Source organism: Alnus glutinosa, chromosome 1 (assembly GCF_958979055.1).
Source record: "Alnus glutinosa chromosome 1, dhAlnGlut1.1, whole genome shotgun sequence".
Classification (NCBI taxonomy): domain Eukaryota; kingdom Viridiplantae; phylum Streptophyta; class Magnoliopsida; order Fagales; family Betulaceae; genus Alnus; species Alnus glutinosa.
In genome coordinates this window covers 19642595-19666206 of record NC_084886.1, presented here as the reverse complement: position 1 = coordinate 19666206, position 23612 = coordinate 19642595, and the positions used below count along the sequence as shown (strand labels likewise).

Here is a 23612-nt window from a genome sequence, read left to right as displayed (position 1 = left end):
ATTAGGACTTTAATTTATTTTTTTTTAATAAAAGAAATTTAATTATACTTTTACTATTTGGGGTGTTATTTAATTGGGTGTCTATGTCTTAGACAATCGCCTAATTTGCCTAACCTATCAGCTAGCCTGGTTATAGCAAGCCTAGCATTGATTTCTTTATTTTTAAAGTACTGTAATATTTACTTTGACAATGTTTCTTTATGTATACAGTTCTTATATATTCCTAATATTCTTTTTGTTTTCGACTGCTTTAATCTTTCTCTCTTGGGACTTTATTGCCTATGACCAGCAGCTACATGAACACTGTGCTAACTACATGCAACACATTTTCCATAGTGTTTTTAACGGTCCATAAATAAATTCACTCTTTCTCTTTTACGTACGAAAAAAATTGAAATTAAGTCTGGACAGTTAAAGAGAGGTGATGTTTTTTTTTTTTGCAGGTACCTAAGCTAAATCCAAACTTATTTGGCTTTCACTGCATAACTTATCCATTCTACAATGATTCATCATTGTTTTAGAAGTTGAACGCAGTTTCTTCATTATATTTGTTAATGTCCAATTGCGTATTAGAGTTTTTAGTTAGCTAGCTATAGTAGTTCATTGGAAAACTTCCATTTCTAATTTGTCAGAGGTAGGATGTCTTCCTTCAGATCATGATCGAAGCAAAATTTTACTGAGACATTTATTTAAGTATTACAGAGAAAAAGAAATAAAAAAGAAAAAGAAAAAAGAGTCTAGGCTCACTGATCTGATCACTTTGAAATTATTCATATCTTTCTAATCTTTCCTGCAGCATTTTACGTCTTCAATAATGATATGTTAATTAATGGCCGTTATTTTAAGATTGACCCTGAAACACTAATGCACTACTTTGTGGTGTCACGACAGTACTGACACTATAGTTTTCAAAACCAGCTATAAGCAATACTAAATCTCTAAAAACAACTTCGGCAGATAGCAAAATGTCATGTATTTACGGTTCTTAAACATTCACAACCACGTTAAATCACTGTTATATCGCAAAAGCTTTAGTAAGAATAGATGAATTTGATCATTTAATTTATATTCTAATATCCTCCTAACATACGAGATGAAACACATTTTTAATAAATGAGAAGCAACAAGTGAAATATTTAATTAAAATGAGAGGGGAACTGTACATGGAGTCAAAGTTCAAACTCATAACTTGTGATTTTGATTTCATGTTAAATCACCATTTATACATCCTAAAAGCTTTAACCGATAGCAAGGAAAGAATGATTTTAATTATTTAATTTATGTTCTATCGGACCAGATTAATTAGTCTCTTTGAGGAACTATGTGCAATGCATATACAAATACTTTCAATTACCATGCTCAAACTGGTGACAAACCAAGACTAGTACTACTCCTGACAGATTTAATCCCTGAAACCAGTAAATAAGCTTGTAATTACTAAGAATATTGTTAGTACTTGTATATGTTACTCGTGAACAAGAAACTGTGTCAAAACTGTTAATTAGAAAGAAAGAAAAGAAAAAGAAAAAGAAAAACAATGAATGAATGTTCGAGGATTTAAGTTGGCAGGGAGTTGGATTATGAGGTAGATTGGTTTAATAGCTGTGAAGGAGGATTTTGAGTTTTGAGTCATTAAAGTGATACCTACTTGCCACCTTAAATGCTTGGCCTGCCCTCCTTTTAATAGGTTTGATGAAGGCAATTTAAGAACCCTCTTTAGTAGACACGCCCTCTTTGCATGACTCTTGCAATCCGAAGGTGGGGGAATTTGGCCTAGTTCTTGTTTACTTCCCAAGTTTCCTCAATTTTTTTGCTCTCTTCTTCTTCTACTGCTGCAAAATAGTTGAGCATGTTACTTTGTGGCATATAGGAGGAGCTTCTTCAACCAAGTATTGATCTTTAAAGAAGAGAATTTCGAGGATATATAATGGAGCTTCCGGAGCTCTCTTTGGCTCCAGGACTGTTTGTTGTCGATAAGAGCCCCAACAGTTCTTCTTCAGAATCTGACAGCAATCTTACACGGAAGAGGAAGTTTTTCGATGATCAACTGCTGAAGACTGAACAACAAGCAGTTCACACAAGTGTTGATCTTCAGCTAAAAGACCCCCTTCCATTGGACTGGGAGCAATGCCTTGATCTTGAAGTAACTCTCTCCCTCTCTCTCTCTCTCTCTCCTCTTCTCCGCTCTCAATATTATTCCTTTCATAATACTGTCATTGTTAATCTCGAGGGATTTGACTCGAGTGATAAATAATTTGGCTTTGGTACCTTTTGAAACATCATGTCTAAGATTCGATCCCTTTTGAATGTAAATAATTTGTTGGGATCACACCCATAAGCAAAAGTCCGAACTTTACTCGACCCATGTGAATGAACACTCTGCATGGTATCCCGTGGATTTCGCCCCGGATACTCCGTCTAAAAAAACAAAAAAAATATATATATTATCATAATATTTCTATTGTTGTTGTAAATATATTATATATAATGGTATATTTATGCAGTGACAAATTAAGTATACCTGTTCGGAAATCAAGGGCATATTTTATTAATCAGTTAATTCGTATTTTTGGGTTTTGCAGTCAGGTAGAATGTATTATCTGAACAGAAAGACGTCGAGGAAGAGCTGGAACCGGCCCAAGGATCAAAAGCTAGACCTTGAACTGAACATGTCATCAACACAGTGGCCGTCAAGTCATGAGCAATATTGCAGCAATATCAGCTCTGAAACACTACTTGAAGACACCAAGAAGAAGTATATCTCAAACAGTAACATGATGGCTTTGGCTTGTATGAATTGCCATCTCCTCGTCATACTCTCCAAATCCTCTCCATCTTGCCCCAACTGCAAGTACGTCCACTCGATCCCGTCCCAACAGAGCCCCGCAGCACCCAAACTCCCCGTCGTCAAGTCCTTGAATACTTTAAGTCTATTAAACTGACTTCAAGCTTTGCAAAATTAGAAAATCGTGCCAGCGGATCAAAACTCGATCAAATCAACCTGCTCGCTGGTATAAGCTGTCTTTTAACGTTGTATTCAAAGCAGTAAATGTAAATGTATGGGAGCCTTTCTTATGTTTTACTTTTTACTATTTGCTTTTTCCTGGAATTGTTAAAATTAAAATTAAATGTGAAGCTGATGAAAAAATTCAAAAAAATATTTCCAAATTCTTTTTTACTCTTTTTTTTTCAGCGGTAAAAAATAAATTATTTATAATTATTTGTTTGAATTTAAAAAAATTTAAATAAATAATTATGACAAATCATTTAAAAAATTTACCTTATCAAATAAAATTTGAAATTTGAAGTATCCGGCCACTAATTCAATGATCTTATAAGATTTCTTACCATCCTCTACTTAATTCTCTCGATTCAATCAATATAAAAATAAATTCATATTCCCCTACAAGGTTGGGATCAGGATCTCCTCAAATTTTTTGCCCAAATTTGATAGAATTCGAGCAGATAGTTGTGAGTAAGTATTTATGGAATCCACCTGACCGGATAAGCAGTTAGGTAGTCCAACTTTTATTTGGTCAGGTAGATCTCATAAATGCTCACTCACAACTACCTGCTCAAATTCTATTAAATTCGGACAAAGAATTTGAGGGATCTTAATTCGGTCAGGATTTCAACTTCCCAAGGCAAAAGCATTATTGAGAAGACTGACAGTAGTATAGCTTGCTCAGTTTCCAAAGCAAAATGGGTGGAGCCATTGGCATTTACGCACCTTTTGTGTGATCTCCCTGAAGGAGCTCAGAGTACCTGAAGTGGCAGCTAAGCTATTGGTAAAAACAACCGCATCGGGATCAGAGTGGGTTCGGGATCCATGCTTACTGCTATTTGAACAAATGCTATGTTGACACGTTCTGGGTCTAAATGGTTGCGTCTCGTCGATGAGTCCTGGACGTCCTCACCCACCGTTCTCAACTACCGTGTAATTCTGAGTGTTATATAAGTATTTAATAAATGTGCATTAAAAATAAAGTAGTTTTTAAAATTATCAATAAAGGTGTAATTCATCAAATAATAATTATAATTAAATAGTAATTTTAAAAATCAATTCATTTTTTTATGAATACGTATATGACATTATTATTTTTCTACCCACCTTTTGTTGTTTTTTTTTTTTTTAGGGCCTTATTTAGCAAAGTACTGTGTAAAACATGATAGTAGATTGTTAATTTTGAAATTAGTAAAAAGTTATAGGTATAATATAAAGTAAAAGAATTGATATAGAAAAGTGAAAAAATTTGTATTGTAGTAGATTTTTTTTAATTTGAATAATAATAAAAAAATTATTGATATGATATAAAAAATGAAAAAAAAAAGTTAGAATATTTTAATGTTAATTGTTATTGGAAAATGTCAAAATAAAGTAGGAAATTTTTGTGTTATTTGCCAAACAAGGCCTACAACACAATACAACTCTTTAACAAATAAGGATAATTGCACTATTGGTCCCTGGGGTATGCCATAATTACAAATCATTCCCTATGATTTAAAAAGCTCATGAGAAGTCCTTGTGGTAAACTATAATTACAAATCGATCCCTGGAGTCAAATTCCGTTAAAATTTTTGATAGATTCTGTTAAATGCCGCGTCAGCGCCATGTCAAACCAATAAGATAGCGACACGTGTCCATCTGAATAAAAAATATATAAATTTATTAATAAATAAATAAATAAACTTATTTTTAAAAAAAAATCAAAAATGGGGAGGGGTGGCCGCACACCACCCCCAAAGGCCGCGGGGGTGGCCCGAAGGTGGCCAAGCCACCCCTCCCCTTTTTATATTTTTTTCCTTTTAAAAAAATAAGTTTATTTGTTTATTTTTTAATAATTTTTTTTTTTATTCAGATGGACATGTGTCACCATCTTATTAGTTTGACATGGCGCCGACGTGGCATTTAACAAAATCTGTCAAAAAATTTAACGGAATTTGACTCCAGGGATCGATTTGTAATTATAGTTTACCATAAGGGCCTCTCATGAATTTTTTAAACCATATGGAGTGATTTGTAATTATGGCATACCTCATGGACAAATGGTTCAATTATCCCTAACAAATAAGTTGAAGCACAATGATACTACAAAACAGTACCATACCAACCAATTACCATATATGACACAAATTTCCTACAAAATAGACTCTAAAAATTACTTGTGTTTTTAATATGTGACAAGTATAGGCTTGTTTCTTTTCCAAAAAAAAAAGAAAAAGTATATGCTTGTTTAATAGCGTGTGAGAATTTAATAGCTTAATAGACCTATATTGCTTTTAAAAAATGATTTGACTGAAAAAAAAAAAAAAAAAATATATATATATATATATATATATATATATATATATATATATTCTTTTTTTTTTAAATACATGTCCCTCTCCATGTGGGAAAGGGACGGGCAGGGGATGGCTAAAAGTCCCCTGCCAATCACTACTTATTGATTTGTAAGAATTTTCTATATTGGGTAGCTAGCCCTACTACAAAACTGCAGGGGCACAAAAAAAAATAATAATAATAAATAAATAAATTCAATAACCAACTATACAGCAGTTGCTTACCACCTTTTGCAGAATCGTAACATTATGCTTAAAGAACAATTAACAAACAAATCTAAATGGCTTTTGAGAAAAATAAGTGTTTAATATGGTAACAAAACAAATGATATAAATTTGAACATTGTTTATTCATTTTAAAAAAAAAAAAAAAAAAAAGAAAAGCAAAGAAAAAGAAAAAGCTCTATATTCTCAAGGCTTCTTTTAAATCTACCTTTACCCAAAACTCTAGTTATGACTTTTCAAAAAAAATTAGGGATAATTCCACCATTGGTTCTTGGATTGGCCTAAATTATAAATCACTCCCTATGATTTACAAAGTTCATGGAAGCTCCTTGTGGTAAACTATAATTACAAATCAGTCTCTAAACACGTTTTCCATCCTCCAAGTTAACAAATTTTATTAGTCAACCAGGTTACACCCAATAAGAAGCTGACACGTGTCCATTACAATAATAAAAATAAATAAAATATATCTAATAAAAATATAAATAAATAAATAAAATATTTGTTTTTTTTTTAAAAAAAAAAAAAGAAAATACTGAAGGAGTAGCTGCCGATTGGGCAGCCACCCCCAGCCACCATTGGGGATGGCTATATATATTTGTTTTATTTATTTATATTTTTTTTATATTTTATATTTTTTTTTATTGAAATGGACACGTGTCGGCTTCCTATTGGGTTTGGCATGGTTGATTAACGAAATCTGTTAACTTGGTGAATGGAAAATGTGTTCTGGGACTGATTTGTAATTATAGTTTACCACAAGGACCCTTCATAAACTTTTTAAATATAGGGAGTGATTTGTAATTTAGGCCAACCCTAAGGATCAATGGTGCAATTATTCCAAAATTTTATGCATAATCTCCTTCTCCGTTTTTGGATGCTTACCATATTTAATCATGTCAATTCCGCCAAACATTGTAAAATGTTGAGCAAAACACCCGTCGACAAATATTAGCATTGAAATAGTTCCTTCTCCATTCTTGCACGGCTTTTTGAACAATGTCTTCCCAAGTTTTCAGTGGATGATTTATATTACATACTTTCATTCATTCCTTCCAAATCCTTCCACTAAACCCACATTCAAAAAAAGATGATCTCTATAACACTTGAGAGAACATATGATGTACGTAATCATTACTTGGAGAGCAAGTATGGGTTAATAAGGAGCAGAATCTCCATTTAATTTCCAACCTTTTATTTCCTAGTCTAGTAAGGAAGATACATACCCAATAAAGATGTAGGCTATTCATAAGGATCCTTAATTCCTTACTAGGTTTAGCCTTTGTAACGTGTAGCTTATAGTCCTCTATATAAGAGAAAGACAATGAATAAGAATGCATACTTGAATATTATTAAACCTAATATATCTCATTGTATTTTGGAGGTCACGGCTCCCTCGAAGTAGCAATCTCACGATTTTTTGGACTTATACTATTTGTTTCTCATCAAGTGGTATCAAAGTCAGGCTACCTCTTGTTAACAAGAAATTGTTAACCATAGAGGCCTGTTTTCCCTCAAACAAAACCAAAAAATTGCGAGACAACTGAAGAGAATCAACCATAGGCCGGTCTAGGAATAAAAGAGTAGACTACCGAGATTTTTCTCTAGAATTTCGGTCTGCAACGCTTTCATTAACAAAGAGCCTTCATCAAGACATTATGGAAGGGCGACTAGGCAACTTGGAGCAATCAGTGCAATCCCTAACTGACTTTCGTGAGCAACTTATTGGCCAGAATGAGGGAAGTTTTTTAGATGCTATCCACCCAAGGGAAGCCTGTAACGCCCCAATCCAACTATTCTACATAGAAGCATACTTTCTATTCCTAATATTCTCAAAGGGTCTATTACAATAATTTCCACAGGTTAACCACGGCATCTATAATCTTCAAGCTTCAATCAATTAATATTATCCAAAAATCACCTGATCAATTCCATATAAACAAGACGTTTAATTTTAATTCTCCCAAATAAAGACTAAACATCTCTATATATTAACCCACATAAGTTCCATAACTTCAAAATACTTACACTATTACATGAATTTGGCTTCAGTGTTGTAGTTTAAAACTACAGCATACATCATATCTGATGTAGAAAATAAAGGGTCTAGATTTATTTCTCCAAAACAAAACTGAAAAATAAAACAGGCGTATACTTAACGCCGTTTGCGGAGGTGGGGACGTCTGACAGCATCCATCTCTGTCCCTCTCGCTCTCTCTCTCTTCCCTATCCTTCTCTTTCGCCTCCTTGTCCTCCCAAATATTAATCCTTGTCATTTCCTTTGCTTCAGCTTCCACGACAAGGTGGGCCCCTTTCTGTGGAGCTGAAGGTTCTGATCTCTCTGAAATCCTTTGTGAAATACCTCACATACATATCTATTTGTTGCCTTTAGAGTTCTTGGTGACAATGCTACAACCTCTGCATCTGGGTCTGCAAAAATTGCACACAAGAATTTAGTAGATTTTCATAACTCTGTGGTTCACCTGCTCAGTTGTTTTAGAATATGCTTAAAAGACCTTCCAAGTTCCATCAACCTTCCCTGGAAAAGTAGAGACTTCAATTATCCTAATATGAATGGATTCCCTTGAAGATTTCTTTTCTTTTTGGATATGGTGGAGGGAGTGGAGGCATCACGGCCTTTTTCGGCAGGAGGTGGACTCCCGGTAGAAGACTAAGAAACAATGGTGCTTTGGAATTGCTCATCGTCTTCAAATTCCTGAGCAAAGTTTTGGACTCGGAGAGAGAGATGACGATACTGTATGCGGTAGTGGCTCGGCGGATCCTGGAGAAGTTGCCGGCGGAGGCCAACTCCAAGCTCTGCTTCTCTTAGGACTCCTACATCTTGCACATACTTCGATCCGATGGCCTCGCCCTTCCTCTGAGAAGGACGGGGAAGAGAGAATGAGCGAGAGTTAGACGTCCACACCTCCTCAAACGGCGTCAAGTAGACGTTTTCTTGTATGTTTTATTTTTTAGTTTTGTTTTAGGAAAACAAATCTAGGCCGTTCGTTTTCTACAGTAGATGCGCTGTAGTTTTGAACTACAGCACTGAAGCCGGATTCCTATTACATATCTCCAAAAAGTTGCTAAAACATACATCAAAAATAAATCACATAGGATTTTTCCAACTAACTAGTCACCAAAAATCTCTCCAAGATACCCAGCCTTTCGCTAAGCTCCAAGATCTTCAAATCTTTCCTGTATCGATATTATTAAAATTCTTTGCTATCTCTGAAAAAATTTAAATAAAATATAATGAGCAACCTCAATAAGTAGAAATAATTAATCAATGGAATGATGTCAAGCCGTTTACCAATTGGAATTATGCATATAACTTAGTAAAACAATTTCCAATATTTTCAAAACAATATATGAAATATTACATTTGTAGCATTCAATAACTATGACAATAATTTGTGCACATGAGTAACCATTCTTACTATGAACAATAAAATAATGCAAATAATTCAAATCTATTAAAATTATCTCCCAAATGTCATACACTCGTTTTCAAATGTTTTTGCCCTGTCTGACTGGGTTGTGCGGTCCCCATATTGGAACCAAAATTTACATCTTCTTGAGCAAGAAGAAGCGACCCTCAATGGAGTCTCTAGCCATGAGACTGCCCATATAATTTATGAGGAATTCACTTATGACCAATTACAATGTTGCCTCTCCCTACAAAGCACACATAGTTGCACGATCCCAAAATTTAGGATCCAAACACTCGACATAAATCTCACAATGCCATAGGGAGTTTTCAAATAATAATCAAGAGGCTCATAGTTAATATTGATCATTCATAAATCATATATAAAGTGCAATGTCCACTTCCAAAAAACTCAATGTCATATTTTATCATAAAAATATCATCGGTCGCATTGGCAATCCAATGCTTTTCCAAATCAACAATACAATTCATACTTATAAAATTTCACATATAAATTCTACAATGGCACCACTGTATAAATCTCACATTATCCATTAGCATTATCAAAAGATAGCTCGACTTAGTATTTACATGATTTATTCAAAAAAAAATTATTTAATTTGAGAATCAATGACAATAAGACATATGCACATGTGTATACACCCAAATACATTTCATTTGAAATCTTTACTTTTGGGTATATTATTTTCATAAAATTCTTGATTAATCAGTTATACGTACCTTAAATTCCTGTACCACTACCACGGGGATTTACCACACCTCAGCTTACGCCACTTTTTTTTTTTTGAACTTTTATCTATTATCTTTAACATTTCTCAAATTTTGTCTTTTTCTTACACTTTCCTTTTTATTCACGTGTATATGACCTTTTTTTTTTCCCTTTTTTTTTTTTTTTTTTTTTTTTTCCCTTTTCTTATTTCTCTTCTTTTTCTTTCTTTTCTCTCTCTCTCTCTCCCACGCACCAGACCCCTCTCTTCTCTCTCTCTCTCTCTCTCTCTCTCTTCTTCACTTCTCTTCTCTTTTTCTTTCTTCTTTTTCGCTTCCCCTCCTTTCCTTCTTTTTCTCCTTCTTCTCTCTCGCACATTCTGCCTCTTCTATCTCTTCTGTTTCTTTTTTTCCTTTTTCTTTTTTAACTTCTTAACAAAAGGAAAAGTCACGAAGGTTTTAGAAACTTTAAGAAATAATTGCGTTTGTTTTTTTTTAAAAAAGTTTTGTAAAATTACTAAAAAGCCCTAAATTATTTTGGTTATTACAAAGCCTCATCATGAGGTAGGGGAGTCCTCACATGGGAAGCATCACAAAGTGGAGGAAGAAAATTCAGATGCTAACACGGGAGAACGAGGTCCATCTTTCATTAACTGACACATCAAGTTGAATTTTCCTAGGTTCGATGGAGAAGAAGACCCTACCACATGGGTATGTCAGGGAAACAATTTTTTCGGTTCCAAGCAACCAATGAAGGTAATAAGACATATTGGAATAAGTGGCTCATATTCTCTTGAGCATAGAAAGTAATACGAGAGTACTAGGGTATTTTTTTATTTTTTCATATTTGTCCATATAATAGGGTTTTGTTATAAATATATAATGATGTAACCCCAAATTATTATTGAATATAGCAACACTCATGTGAATGTAGGGATATTACCGAATCACGTAAATCTGTGTCTTAATTTTCTCTTGCTCTCTCTTTTCTATTACATATTATTCATCATTGTTGTGCACAGTAACAACAAGACAACATTAGCTTCCATCCACTTTGAAGGCGAAGCCCAATTGTGGTACCAAATCTTACTACGTGAAGGGAGAGAAATAGGATGGGGGCGAGTTCAAGGAAGGTGTTTGCCCGCTTCGAACCTACCCAATTCTACGATCCTTTTGCTGACCAAACTGCAACAAGAAAGGAGTGTTAAGGAGTATCAAGCAAGGTATGAGTCCTTACTTTCAAAAATAGGAACTTTAACGAACAACCAACATGTCAGTTGTTTCGTGAGTGGCCTGAAAGAGCCAATCAAGGCAGACAACATGATTATAAGACCTTTCACTCTTACTTCAGCGATTGTACTAGCACGGGTCTATGAGGCTCGCAATCTAGCTCTTAAAAAGAATTTTCATGGAGATACGAGGGGAGACGACTGTTGAACTAGCGAAGCACGACCAGTATGCTACCTCCCAAGATAGTGAAGAATAATTGCATCGTATGATAAGGTACACTGGTATGTGTGGGATAATGGTCATGGGCTTACTATACATGTTAACCCTATGGTCAAATGTTCATTTTTATATTTCGCAACCATATTTGATTCGTAGTCACTATAGACAGTCATTATTAGCGGTGTTGTAACGCCCAAAAAAATAATTATTAGAGTTATAAAAATATCATATAATAGAAATAATCGGTTTAGAGGGCGATCGATCTTCAATGTTAGTGATCGATCCACATCGGCGATCGATCCACTTGGCGATTGATTCCCCCAAAAATGGTGATTGATTGACATAGTGTTACAAAATGCAGCATGCACGTAGCACATGTCATTAATTTAATATAAAAAATAAAAAAATAAAAAGGGAAAAAAATACAATTTAGCCTCCAAACTATCACCATTTCTCCGGATGGCCTCCCAAACTACCAAGGCTTACACTCTGGCCTCCCCAAACTAACAAATACTTGTTATTTGGCCACTCTGTTAGTGTCCACCGTCTAAATGGATAGAAAGTGAGTCACGTGCTGAAGAAAAAAAAAACCCAAAAATACCTTTCTTTTTACAGTACGACTATTATACGCCTTCACATATTGCTCATGCCAACCGGAGCGCCAACTAGCCGATGCCTGGCTTGAGCAGGCATAGCATGTAAAGAAGATTTAGTATTATTATTACTCATATCACAAGATTTTTCCATTAAAAAAAAGAAGTCAACAAAAGATCACACTCGAGAAATAAATCTTAACCAAAGTGTACCAAGCTCTGATACCAATTGAAAATAATTATTAACTTCTAATTTAAACCAAGTGTATGTGTTTGTATGCAAACAAATATCTTAAATGCAGAATTTAAATAAGACAAGATATTTGTTTTGAAGTGGAAACTCTGTGAAGAGAAAAACCACTTCAGGGCAACCAAACCCAGGAAATCCACTATCCAAAAACAAAGTTAGTTACAAGACATTCGTACTCACATAACCCTATGCAGTAGTCATACCTTTAATTCTGACACGAAACCCATCGTGAACGCTTCCCAACCAGATCTCCTACCTGAAGGGGTTTTTGATGGATTCCTTTAGCTTAGGGCCAACCCCTAAGATAGACTTCACACGAACAGTTGAGCACACACCGGCAACGGCTTGAGAGCTAGCGGATCTTCGATTCTCCCTAAACACCCTTTCTAAGCACTATGGAATTCACTGTCGAATTCTGTACAAAACACAAGCCTAGGGCCCTCTATTTATAGGCTTACAGGAAACCTAAAACTGCTGAGATTCGGGCTCTGGCTGGCGAGCGTCCGGACAGAAGTTAGCCTCGTCTGGATGGTTTTCTGCAATATCCGTTCAGAAACAGCGCAATTCTATCTTTATCATGTTCACATCCGAAAGGCTTGACCGAGCGTCCGGACGGTTTTCGCTAAAATCATTTCCGCGTTCGAACGAAACTCTGGAATATTCTGAAATACTGGACATCATCCGGACGTGTTGCTTAAGCCTGGCATGTCTACTCATTATTCGTCTAGTAGGAATGGAACTAAAAGGTACAAATCTATCCCTACTTGTCATTATTGTGGTATTATTGGTCATACTCATCCTAACTGCTTTCAAATACGCTCTCAAAAGCCATGGATTAAAAAGCATGTTCTTAGGGATAATGAGCCCGGTATTAGAAATCAAATCAATAATCTATGTGATCAAGTAAAACTCATCAGTGAAAAATTAGAGAATCCTACCCTTTTTAAGAAAAATTCTGTCATGTCTAAAAAGGAAAAAGATGTCTCGAATAAACATGTTTGGGTTAAGAAAAGTGACAATCTATGTTTAGTTGCTCATACTGCTTTAAAAGTCCTAGATACTTGCTTGTGGTATTTGGATAATGCTTGCTCCAAACATATGACAGGTGACAGGACACTCCTCAAAGATATTAAAATGGCCAGAGGAGGAAGAATTACTTTTGGAGATGGAAGCCAGGCCAAAGTGATTAGAAATGGGTAGATTAACATTCCAGGGATAGAAGTATTCAAAAAGCCCTATATGTGGAGGGTCTCAAGGCAAATCTTCTCAGTATCAGGCAATTGTGTGATGATGATCTGGTTTGTCCAATTTTCTAAAAAGGAATGCAACATCTTTGACAGCAATGGAAAGTGGCTAATGGGAGGAGAGAGGACTAGTGACAACTGTTATGGCATTCCAAATCTCTCTTCAGATTCTCAAATCATCTGCAATAAAGCTACTATTGATGAAAGTGAGTATGGCATCAACGGTTGGGTCATTTAAACTTCACCAACATGTTCAAAATTGCAAGCAAGGAAGTTGTCAAAGATCTTCCTAAAATGAAAGATACTGGGAAATGAGTTTGTGGTCCATGCCAGCTGGGAAAACAGACTCGTACTGCTCATAAGAAGACATCAGGTATCCTTAGTTCCCATAATTTAGAATTGTCACATATGGATCTCATAGGTCCCACCCGAACCTCTAGTCTCGGTGGGAAGAAATATATTCTGGTTATTGTAGATGATTATTCCCTGTACACTTGGGTTCTTCTTCTTCGGGAAAAATCTAATGCCTTTGAAACCGCTCAACAGTTGTTCAAAAAAATTCAAATAGAGCAAAATTGTCATAACATGAGGATTCGTAGTAATCATGGCAAAGAATTTGAGAATGCTCGGTTTGAAGAACACTGTCACTCATATGGCATTTAACAAGAGTTTTCTTTTCCTATTACTTCTCAACAAAATGGGGTTGTGGAGCGGAAAAATAGAGTTTTACAGGAAATGGCTCGAGTAATGATTCACTCTCAAAATCTTGCTCAACTTTTTTGGTGAGAAGCTATCAATACTGCATGTCATATCATCAATAGAGTCTACCTGAGGCCAGAAACTAGCAAGACTCCATACGAGATTTGGCGAGATAAGAAACCCACTGTTAAATATTTCTAGACTTTTGGTAGTATATGCTATATTTTATGAGACAGGGAAAATCTGGGAAAGTTCGATCCCAAAAGTGATGAAGGCAAATTCTTGGGATACTCCACCAACAGTTGTGCCTACAGAGTCTATAACACCAGAACATAAACAGTGATGGAGTCCATAAATGTGGTCATTGATGATGAGATTATGGCACATAGCAAGGGGGAGATTCCTCAGTCCACCCTAGAGACACTACCTTCTCTCATTGGTAATGTAAGTGAGACTTCCTCTGCAGCAGTAGAACCTGTATCTATTCCTCCAATCTCTTCTATAGCAGCAGATGTTCTTCCTGACTCAACTGATGCTGCACCTACTGAGGAAACTGATCCTACATTAGATCAAGATTCAGAGCCGATAAATCCTCTGATTGAACCTGCATCTTGGGTCAAGCTCAATCATCCTTCCAGGCAGCTTCTTGGGAATCTTAATGAAGGTAGGCGGTTGAGAAGCAGAATAATCAACCCCTCTAATGAGGTTGCTAATCAAGTGACTTATAATTGCTATCTGGCTCAATTTGAACCAAAGAAAGTGGAGGAAGCCTTACAAGATGACAATTGGGTTACTGTTATGCATGATGAGTTGCATCAATTCTCTCGTAATGATGTCTGGACCCTGGTTTCCAGACCATATGATCAAAATATCATCGGCACAAAGTGGATTTTCAAGAACAAATCAGACGAACATGGCACGATAATCCGAAATAAAGCACGACTTGTTGCTCAAGGGTACACTCAAATTGAATGGGTAGATTTTGATGAAACCTTTGCTCCAGTTGCCCGCCTTGAATCTATCAGAATTCTACTCTCTATATCTTGTCATCTAGGCTTCAAGCTTTATCAAATGGATGTCAAGAGTGCTTTTCTGAATGGCATTCTTCAGGAAGAAGTTTATGTAGAGCAACCAAAAGGATTTATGGATCCTCACTATCCTCAACATGTCTACAAACTGAAGAAAGCCTTGTATGGTCTCAAACAAGCTCCACGAGCATGGTATGCGAGATTAACCACTTATCTTCTAGAAAAAGGGTTCACAAGAGGACAGGTAGATAGGACCTTCTTCATCAGAAATCAAGGAAATCACAAACTCATTGCACAAATCTATGTAGATGATATCATCTTCGGAGCAACCTTAGATTCTCAAGCTCATGAGTTTGCTGAAAAAAATGAAACAAGAATTTGAGATGAGTATAATAGGTGAGTTGACCTATTTTCTGGGGATGCAAGTCAAACAAACTTCTGAAGGGATATTTATTTCTCAAGCTAAATATGCAAAAGATCTGGTGAAACGGTTCGGTCTGGATGGGAAAAGCCATGCTCGTACTCCTATGAGCACAAATGTCAAGATTAGTGCTGATTTAACAAGCAAACAAGTAGATCCTACTCTTTACAGAAGTATGATTGGCAGTCTTCTCTATCTTACGGCAAGCGGGCCAGATATTGCTTTTAGTGTCAGAGTTTGTGCTTGATTTCAAGCTAATCCTAAGGAATCTCATCTTACTGCTGTCAAGCGCATCATCAAGTACGTAAATGCTACTGTTAATTATGGTATCTATTTTTCTAGAGAAACAAATCTTGGGCTTGCAGGATACTCTGATGCAGATTGGGCTGGAAATGTTGATGATAGGAAAAGCACCTCTGGTGGTTGTTTTTATGTTGGTACAAATCTGGTAGCTTGGATGAGTCGAAAACAAGCCTCAATTTCTATTTCCACTGTAGAAGTTGAGTACATTGCTACTGGAAGCTGTTGTACCCAGTTATTGTGGATGAAGAAATTACTCTGTGATTATGGCTTCACCCAAGACACTATGGTCATTCACTGTGACAATACCAATGCCATCAATATTTCAAAGAATCCAGTTCAGCATTCTCAGACCAAGCACATCGACATCCGGCATCATTTCATCTGTGACCTTGTCGAATCTAGGGAAGTAGCTCTTATGTTTATTCCCACAAAAAATTAATTGGCTGATATCCTCTCCAAACCTCTTGATGGAAGCAGGTTTGAATCTCTTAGAAAAGCCATTGGTATTTGTGACATGTCCTAGACATGTCTTTGATTCATGCTCGGATAAGACTCTTCTTTTCCTCTTAGTCTCTTCCGTGGGTTGCATGATTTTTTTTTATAAATAAAAAAAAAAATTGGGGGAATTTGGTGCAAGGGTTCTGCCACAACATCTTTCAACTATCTCATGTATATTTATCTGTGTGGACAGTTCACTGTGCTTTGATAAAATATACATTCATATGATTAAGTTTCTAAATCTGATATGTGCTAAATTTTCCTACTGCATCTTTACTAGATAGGTGCTTTTCTCATGCGATAAAACCTGTGCACTATCCAAGTCTCCCCTAAGATATTTTTTTCTCTCCTCTGACTTTTAGCTTATGGATTTTTTTTAATGAGAGATTTTTTTGCTACGATGGTCAAATTGACCAACTCGCTAGTTAAACCTAGAACCCATAAATTATGGCATTCTTTCTAGGTTGCAGCACCAAGTGATAAAAGGCATTCAAAACTGAATAAAAATGGATAAAGAAAAAGATCCACTGCTTATGCTATAAATCTGTTCTTGATCTTGTCTTTAAAGAAACAGTCAGTGATCACATCATTGCTGAAATAGACGGTCACCAAAGGACACAGTAAAAGAAAAGTGTTGCAGCTTAGGGGGAGTGTATCAGATGAAGGTCTGCAGAAATTTTTTGCTCATAGATTATTTAACTCTTTTCTATATGCTTGCATATTTTTGACCAGCTCTCTGACTGTTTTCACAGGTTTAGATCCATGTGTGTGCTGATTTCTCATTGATGACCTAACCTTGTTCTTTTCTCTTATTTTTGTTTTTGGTTATGGTTTAATTAATACTATGTTTACCCTTTGTCATTGTGTGACAAAAGAGGGAGTTTTTTTTTTGTTGTTTTGGTTTGGTTTATTTGGTATTTAGACCGGAAATGTATTTCCAAACTAGTCCAGTGTTTTTGTCCCAAAATGGCCAAAGGGAGAGTTTGTTAGTTTTTTAATTGGCTACATTCTGGATAAAACAAAAATACTTTACGTAATGGTTGCGTTTTAACAGGATGGTCGGTTTTCAATACAAAATCTTCATGTATTCAGACAATGATCAAATTAAAGATAATAACTGATCACAAGCTTCTTAAAGATGTCCATGAAGAGTCCTTGCAAAATCCAAGACAAAAACAGTCGGTTCATGTGCAATCGTTCGGACTGGCATTTAAAGGCTTCCGGACGCCCCTCAGTGTCTAGCAGATAACGATGAAGACGTCCGGACGTCAGAGCAACACCGTCCGGACGCTAGGTCAATCAGTATTCAACAAGGAATTGGATTTCAGAAGTCGACATTGTTTGAGAAGTTTCTGCAAGCCGTCCGGACGATGTCCAATATTTCAGAATATTCCAGAGTTCCTTTCGAACGCGGAAATGATTTTAGTGAAGACCATCCGGACGCTTGGTCAAGCCGTCTGTAAGTGAACCTGATAAAGATAGAATTGCGCTGTTTCTGATATCGCAGAAAACTGTCCGGACGAGGCTAACTTCTGTCCGGACGCTCACCAGCCAGAGCCCGAATCTCAGCAGTTTTAAGTTTATTGTAAACCTATAAATATAGGGCCCTAGGCTAGTGTTTTGTACAGAATTTGACAGTGAATTCCATAGTGCTTAGGAGAGGGTGTTTAGGAAAAATCAAAGATCCGCTAGCTCTCAAGCCGCTGCTGGTGTGTGCTCAACTGTTCGTGTAAAGTCTATCTTAGGGGTTGGCCCTAAGGTAAAGGAATCCATAAAAAACCTCTTCAGGTAGGAGATCTGGTTGGGAAGCGTTCACGATAGGCTTCGTGTTAGAGTTAAAGGTATAACTACTGCATAGGGTTATATGAGTACGAGTGTCTTGTAACTAGCTTTGTTTTTGGATAGTGAATTTCCTAGGTTTGGCTACCCCGTAGTGGTTTTTCTCTTCACAGAGTTTCCACTTCGTAACAAATATCGTGTCTTATTTAAATTCCACATTTAAGATATTTGTTTGCACACAAACACACATTTAGTTTAAATTAGAAGTCAATAATTATTTTCAAAAACTTCCCAAAATCTCGGCGTCGGAGGCAGTAGCGAAGGCAATTTTATCGGAACACACTCGATTCCCGTCGGGGATTGCTTACTCTACCCTGAATTTCTCGCCCGCGAATTCTGGGTATTCCATGAACCTCTTTCTGATGATGATGATGATGATGATGAAGACAAAAATGACGAAGAAGAAAGCGATGGGAGCGTTGTCGGTATCAGTCGAGTTGGAACCGAAATCAGAATCAGAGTTGGGAAATTGATTACGGGCTCCAGAGATTTGGATTTCAAGCTTGTGGGATTCCAATTCAGAGCTGGGGATGCAGAATTCAACACAGAATTAGTTGGGGAGGTCGAATCCGAACATGGGTACGGCGCAGTTCTCGAATTGAAGCTTCTGGTTCCAAAATTTTCATTGTTAAACACTCTTCGAGAGCTTGATCATGTACGAACCAAACTATCTTTTCGGCTAAAAGACCCTCTCGAAGAAAAAGAACTCTTCTTCTACTCCTTCATCGTCCTCCTCATTCCCATAAGAACCCACTACAACACTTCCATAACTCTGCTTGAAATCGCGCTTCGAAAGCAGTGAAACTGTGCTCGTCTTTTCAGAGGTGAAACTATACTCATATAATTGGGGCTTTCGTGGGTTTGCGAAGGTGGGTTTGGCCATCTTGGGGGTCGTTGTCGGTACACCCAATTAGTATTTTTTATTTTTTTAAAAAAATTATAATAAGTTTTTGTTATTTTTAGTTTAAAAATTTTAATTTTTTAATTTTTTAGTGTTTTAGTTTTTTTTAATTTTTTAATTTAATTTTTCTTTTTTTTTAATTGGAAAATGATACATGGTAAGGGTATTATGGGCATATTTTGCCAAAATGAGCATTTTTCAAATGTTTTGGTAGTTTAGGGGCCAGAGTCTAAGCCTTGGTAGTTTAGGGAACTATCCGTGGAATGTCTGGTAGTTTGAGAGGCTAAATTGTATTTTTTTCATTAAAAAAAAAAAGTTGGATAATTTTAATCATGTATATATAATAACCATTTATTATTATTTTTTATCAAAGTCAATTTCATATATTAACCATGTATATTAATCATTTTTTTGCTATTGTTAAGAGTTAACTCTTTCGGATTTTTATTGTATTTGCTTGCTCGCAAGTGTCCCACACGAATAAAATAAAAGCAAATACACACTTCTCTCAAGAAAAGTTGGCTTGTCCGGCTATCCCACATGTAAAAAAAGTAAGTAGAATTCATCAACGAAAAGCATTCCTTGTAACCTTACCAAATTTAACTAGCCAAAATAGCTAAAAATCACTTTTCTCTATTTTGGTGAGCCACTTTTTTAATACACCCTAATAGTCTCATCATTTTAACTATTCACTATCACTCTTCCATTTAAATAATATATATATATTTTTTTCTTCAGATTTCTTTATTCTTTATCTATTTAATCTTTTTTGAATGTTTATGTTTTCCTAACGGTCATATTTTTGAATATTTGTTTTATTTTAATGGTCATATTTTTAAAAATTTATATTATTTTATATTATTTTTTTACTACATTTAAAAATGCAAAATAATGAGAAAATTTGTTTTTTAAAATTATGTTGGATGGTTTAGAGAACCCAAGACAAAATTGAAAAAAGCTTGATAAAACTTGAGTAGAATTTGAATTTAAAAAAACTACCCAAACATGTTTTTAAGAAATAATCAAAAATAAAATGCTACCCAAATATGCCCTCTCAATTCCACAAAACTTGTTGGAATATGTGAACAAGAAATTTATACGTCACTGGATGTCTAAAGTATGGAAATATTGTAGTTTAAGAGAAAAAAAATAAAATACGCTTTTAGCCTAAAATATTGCAAAATGAAACAGAGCTATGCGTGAGAAAGAAAGTAGAGAAAAAATGAAGAGAGAAAAATGACTAATGGTCCGTTTGGGTATTGAATATTTTGAATATGAATAATATTCTGAACCTGTTTGCAGATTTTGAGGCAATAAAAATGTGTTTGGATTCTGAATAGAATTCAGATTCTTTTTGAATATGTGTTTGGGTGTTGAATTTTTGAGATTGTAAAAAAGTGTTTTTTAATGGTAGAAAGTGATTGGAAATGATTGAATTGTATGAAAAGTTATGTATAATAATTGGTGTTATGAAAATAAGTATTAAATTTTTGAGATTGAAAAAAAATGTTTTTTAATGGTAGGAAATGATTGATTGTATGAAAAGTTGTGCATAATGATTGGTATGGTGAAAATTATTCTTGATAATGATTGAAATAATCATTGTATACTAATTAAAAATTGAGTATTAAATTTTCAAGACTAATGATTTTAATTTATTTTGCTTTATTATATCTAAGATAAACAGTTTTTTTCTTTTAATTTTGTGATTAATTTTAGTTAATTTTATTTAGTAACGAATATTTTCCGAGTTTAATATAAATTATTTCCTTCTCATTTGTCATGAAAAATGCCTATTTTATTCTTGTTAAAATTAAATTAATTATCTGCTATAATTCTAAATTATAAACCAAAATTATTGACATATTCATTTACCACAAATTAATTTGGGCAAGATATATCTAATATAAAATAAAGAAACTAAAATCAAACAAAAAATATAAGGAAAAAAAAAAAAACAGATAGATAAATTATGAACAAAGGTTGGCATCCAGTCAAATGCATAGTTCCATTATAGTTCATGAGCAGTACTGAAAATAAAAATAGTTCAAGTAGCGATCCCTAGGAATATCCGACATATATTATACAATAAACTGATACCAGTAAAAGCAAAATATATGATATGAATTGAAGAGTGGTTTCACATCCCACCCGCATTACAAACCAAACCACTTCAGGGAAAGATGAGAACCAACAAAAATAGTAACCCTAACAAACACTGGACGCAAATCCATGTAATACCACAGCATCGCATAATGCCCTCGACAATCCACAGCATGCCCGATGCGTTGCCCTGTGCATGTAAGTGCACAGCGAGGTCCTTGTGTACAGGTTTTGCAAAATTTTGCATCAACTCATCTTCCCAGTAGAAACCCTCGGGATGATTCTACAATAACACATTAAAACGGGATGAGACACTGCCATTGCTAAATAACACAAATGCATATAAAATCATTAACATAAAAATGCTGGTTCAATTTGAGGCCTGCGTTTTTTTACGAGTTCATACCTTGCCTAGGGAACACTTGTAAAAACGCCACATGTAGTTCCTTTCTGTTCTTGAAATGAGGAGTCTCATGGGTCCAGCACTACATGCACAGTTCACCTCAAAGTCCATGTCTACTTGGTAATGCGGTATAAAAAATTAAAACGAACTCTAATGTGATACAGGTACAGAATTTGACATGAGAGAATATTTAATTCAAAATTAACCAAACACATGTGTAAAACCACAATTAATTAAATTTATATTTACATCGTTTTGTCAAACACAACCATATCTAATGCATATCCAAAACAAAATACACTACTTCTACTATATAATTGCAATTTTTTGAATTATCCGCATTATAGTGTCCATGACAGGTTTCCCACATTGCTTGTGCAATGCCTTTTCTAAATTGGCTCATTTCAATGGCAGCTGCTTGGGAGAAGTCATAATGTCATGAATTTGAAGGGCCTGCCTCATCATTGTTGCCCTGCCCTGGATTTGAAGGGCTTGCCTCATAGTTGTTGCCATATTCATTTGGCTGCTCACTTATCTCTGTCTGATCGTCGTCCATTTCTGGTTCTGCTACATCAGTGCCGTTGAAGATTTCATCATTCGAATTGTGTACCCCAATGAAGTTGTGTAGCGTGTAGCATGCCATTATAATGGTAGGTTAACGCACCAATAAGTACTCAGGCATACCATTTAATATACACCATCTCCTCTTCAATTTAGCGAAGCAATTCTTGATGATCATTCGCAGCGATGAGTGCCTGAAGTTAAACAGTTCCTTGTACCCACGTGGCAAAAGCCTGTTGTGAAACGCGTTGAGATAGTACCTCTCCCCTTTATATGGAGGCAAAAAACTGCGCGTGCATGAGTTCGCGGAATTGGCCACATAATAGTGCCCTTTATAAATAAAACAGTGAAAATTAGTGTAGGGACACGACAAAATGTTCGATAGAAATTAATTTCATTTTGAATGCAAGGTACTAACCATCTGTGGGCCTCTCAAGACCGTTGTCACGTGTAACAGCATCCTTAAAAACGTGACCATCGTTGGTTGTTCCCTCCTAGCCAATGTACACAAACGTGAATAACATATCGAAATCACATATTGCCATAACGTTGTGTGTGCACTCATTTTTCCGGCCACAAAAGAGGCGTTGGTGCTCGACCAGGACTTTCGACTTTATGTGTGTGCCGTTGATCGCACCAATACAATCCTATAAAAATATAGAAAAAACAAAAAAAATAAAAATAAAACTTAAAACCTGGGCATTGCGTATAGTATTTGAAAGGTGGCATTAATATAACACAGTTGTGTTACAAAAGAACATGAACTCACCTTGAACTAAGGATGATATTTAGGATTACCGCTTACATGTGAGTGCACCCCAGTCCTGTGTCGAACTCTAATGTAAACCCTCGCCAGACGGCCCACTGCACCAAGCACCGTCTTGAAATGGCGGTTTACTGTCTCAGTGGATTGTTGAAAGCAATCTGACGCGACTCGCTGCCCTTGGCTGTGGCCAATAATCATAAGAAATATAGCCACACTTTCCTCAACATCAAGGTACCATGTACTCCTCATGAGTTGGCACTCCCTCAACTCACTACACAAAGCTATAAACTCCGGTGGCTCCATACGGAACATTTCCTTACACAGCGTTGGGTTACCGTTCAGCATGTACGTTATATACATGGCCCCTCGTAATGGCAAGTTGCGTGTCGGCATTTTGGTGTTTTCATCGTCGTCTGATACGTCTAGCACAACCAATATCATATTTAATTAGTCATCAAATTCCACGTCGCCATCTTCATCCACAGAGTCGAAAGGGATGTTAGATCCATCCATCCTACCAACGGACACATTTGAGTTTAATACAGCTTAAAATAATTTGATGAATAATACCAGCAAACACACATTCAATTATTGTCACATACGCACGTAATAAAACACATATACCAATCATACCACATTGCAATAGCTAATACCGAAAGTACATTAAACTAACATAAATGGTCTTCAATGTTAAGTGAAAATAAAATAACACATTGCATCCCAATATAATTGTCTCATACCTAATACCTAAAATACATTAAACAAACATAAATTATCCTTAAAGTTAAGTTAAAATGAAATAACACATTGCAATCTCATCCTGCCTGTCAGTC

At 35.6% G+C, this 23612-nt stretch overlaps 1 protein-coding gene across 1 annotated transcript; it reads left to right on the top strand.

Moving 5' to 3' along the window:
* The first annotated feature begins 1707 nt into the window (after positions 1 to 1707).
* On the top strand, positions 1708 to 3059 carry LOC133862894 (protein CURLY FLAG LEAF 1-like). Its single transcript, XM_062298808.1, has 2 exons — positions 1708 to 2143; positions 2583 to 3059. The coding sequence occupies exons 1-2, from the start codon at positions 1928 to 1930 to the stop codon at positions 2940 to 2942; spliced, it is 576 nt and encodes a 191-aa protein (XP_062154792.1). The 5' UTR covers positions 1708 to 1927; the 3' UTR covers positions 2943 to 3059.
* The last annotated feature ends 20553 nt before the right edge of the window (positions 3060 to 23612 follow it).

What these genes read in the sequence shown, in the direction of transcription:
- LOC133862894 (XM_062298808.1), top strand. Translation starts at nt 1,928, where the DNA reads ATGGAGCTTCCGGAGCTCTCTTTGGCTCCAGGACTGTTTGTTGTCGAT. An exon ending in AGCAATGCCTTGATCTTGAA is followed by an intron (nt 2,144 to 2,582) that starts GTAACTCTCTCC and finishes TGGGTTTTGCAG; the next exon opens with TCAGGTAGAATGTATTATCT.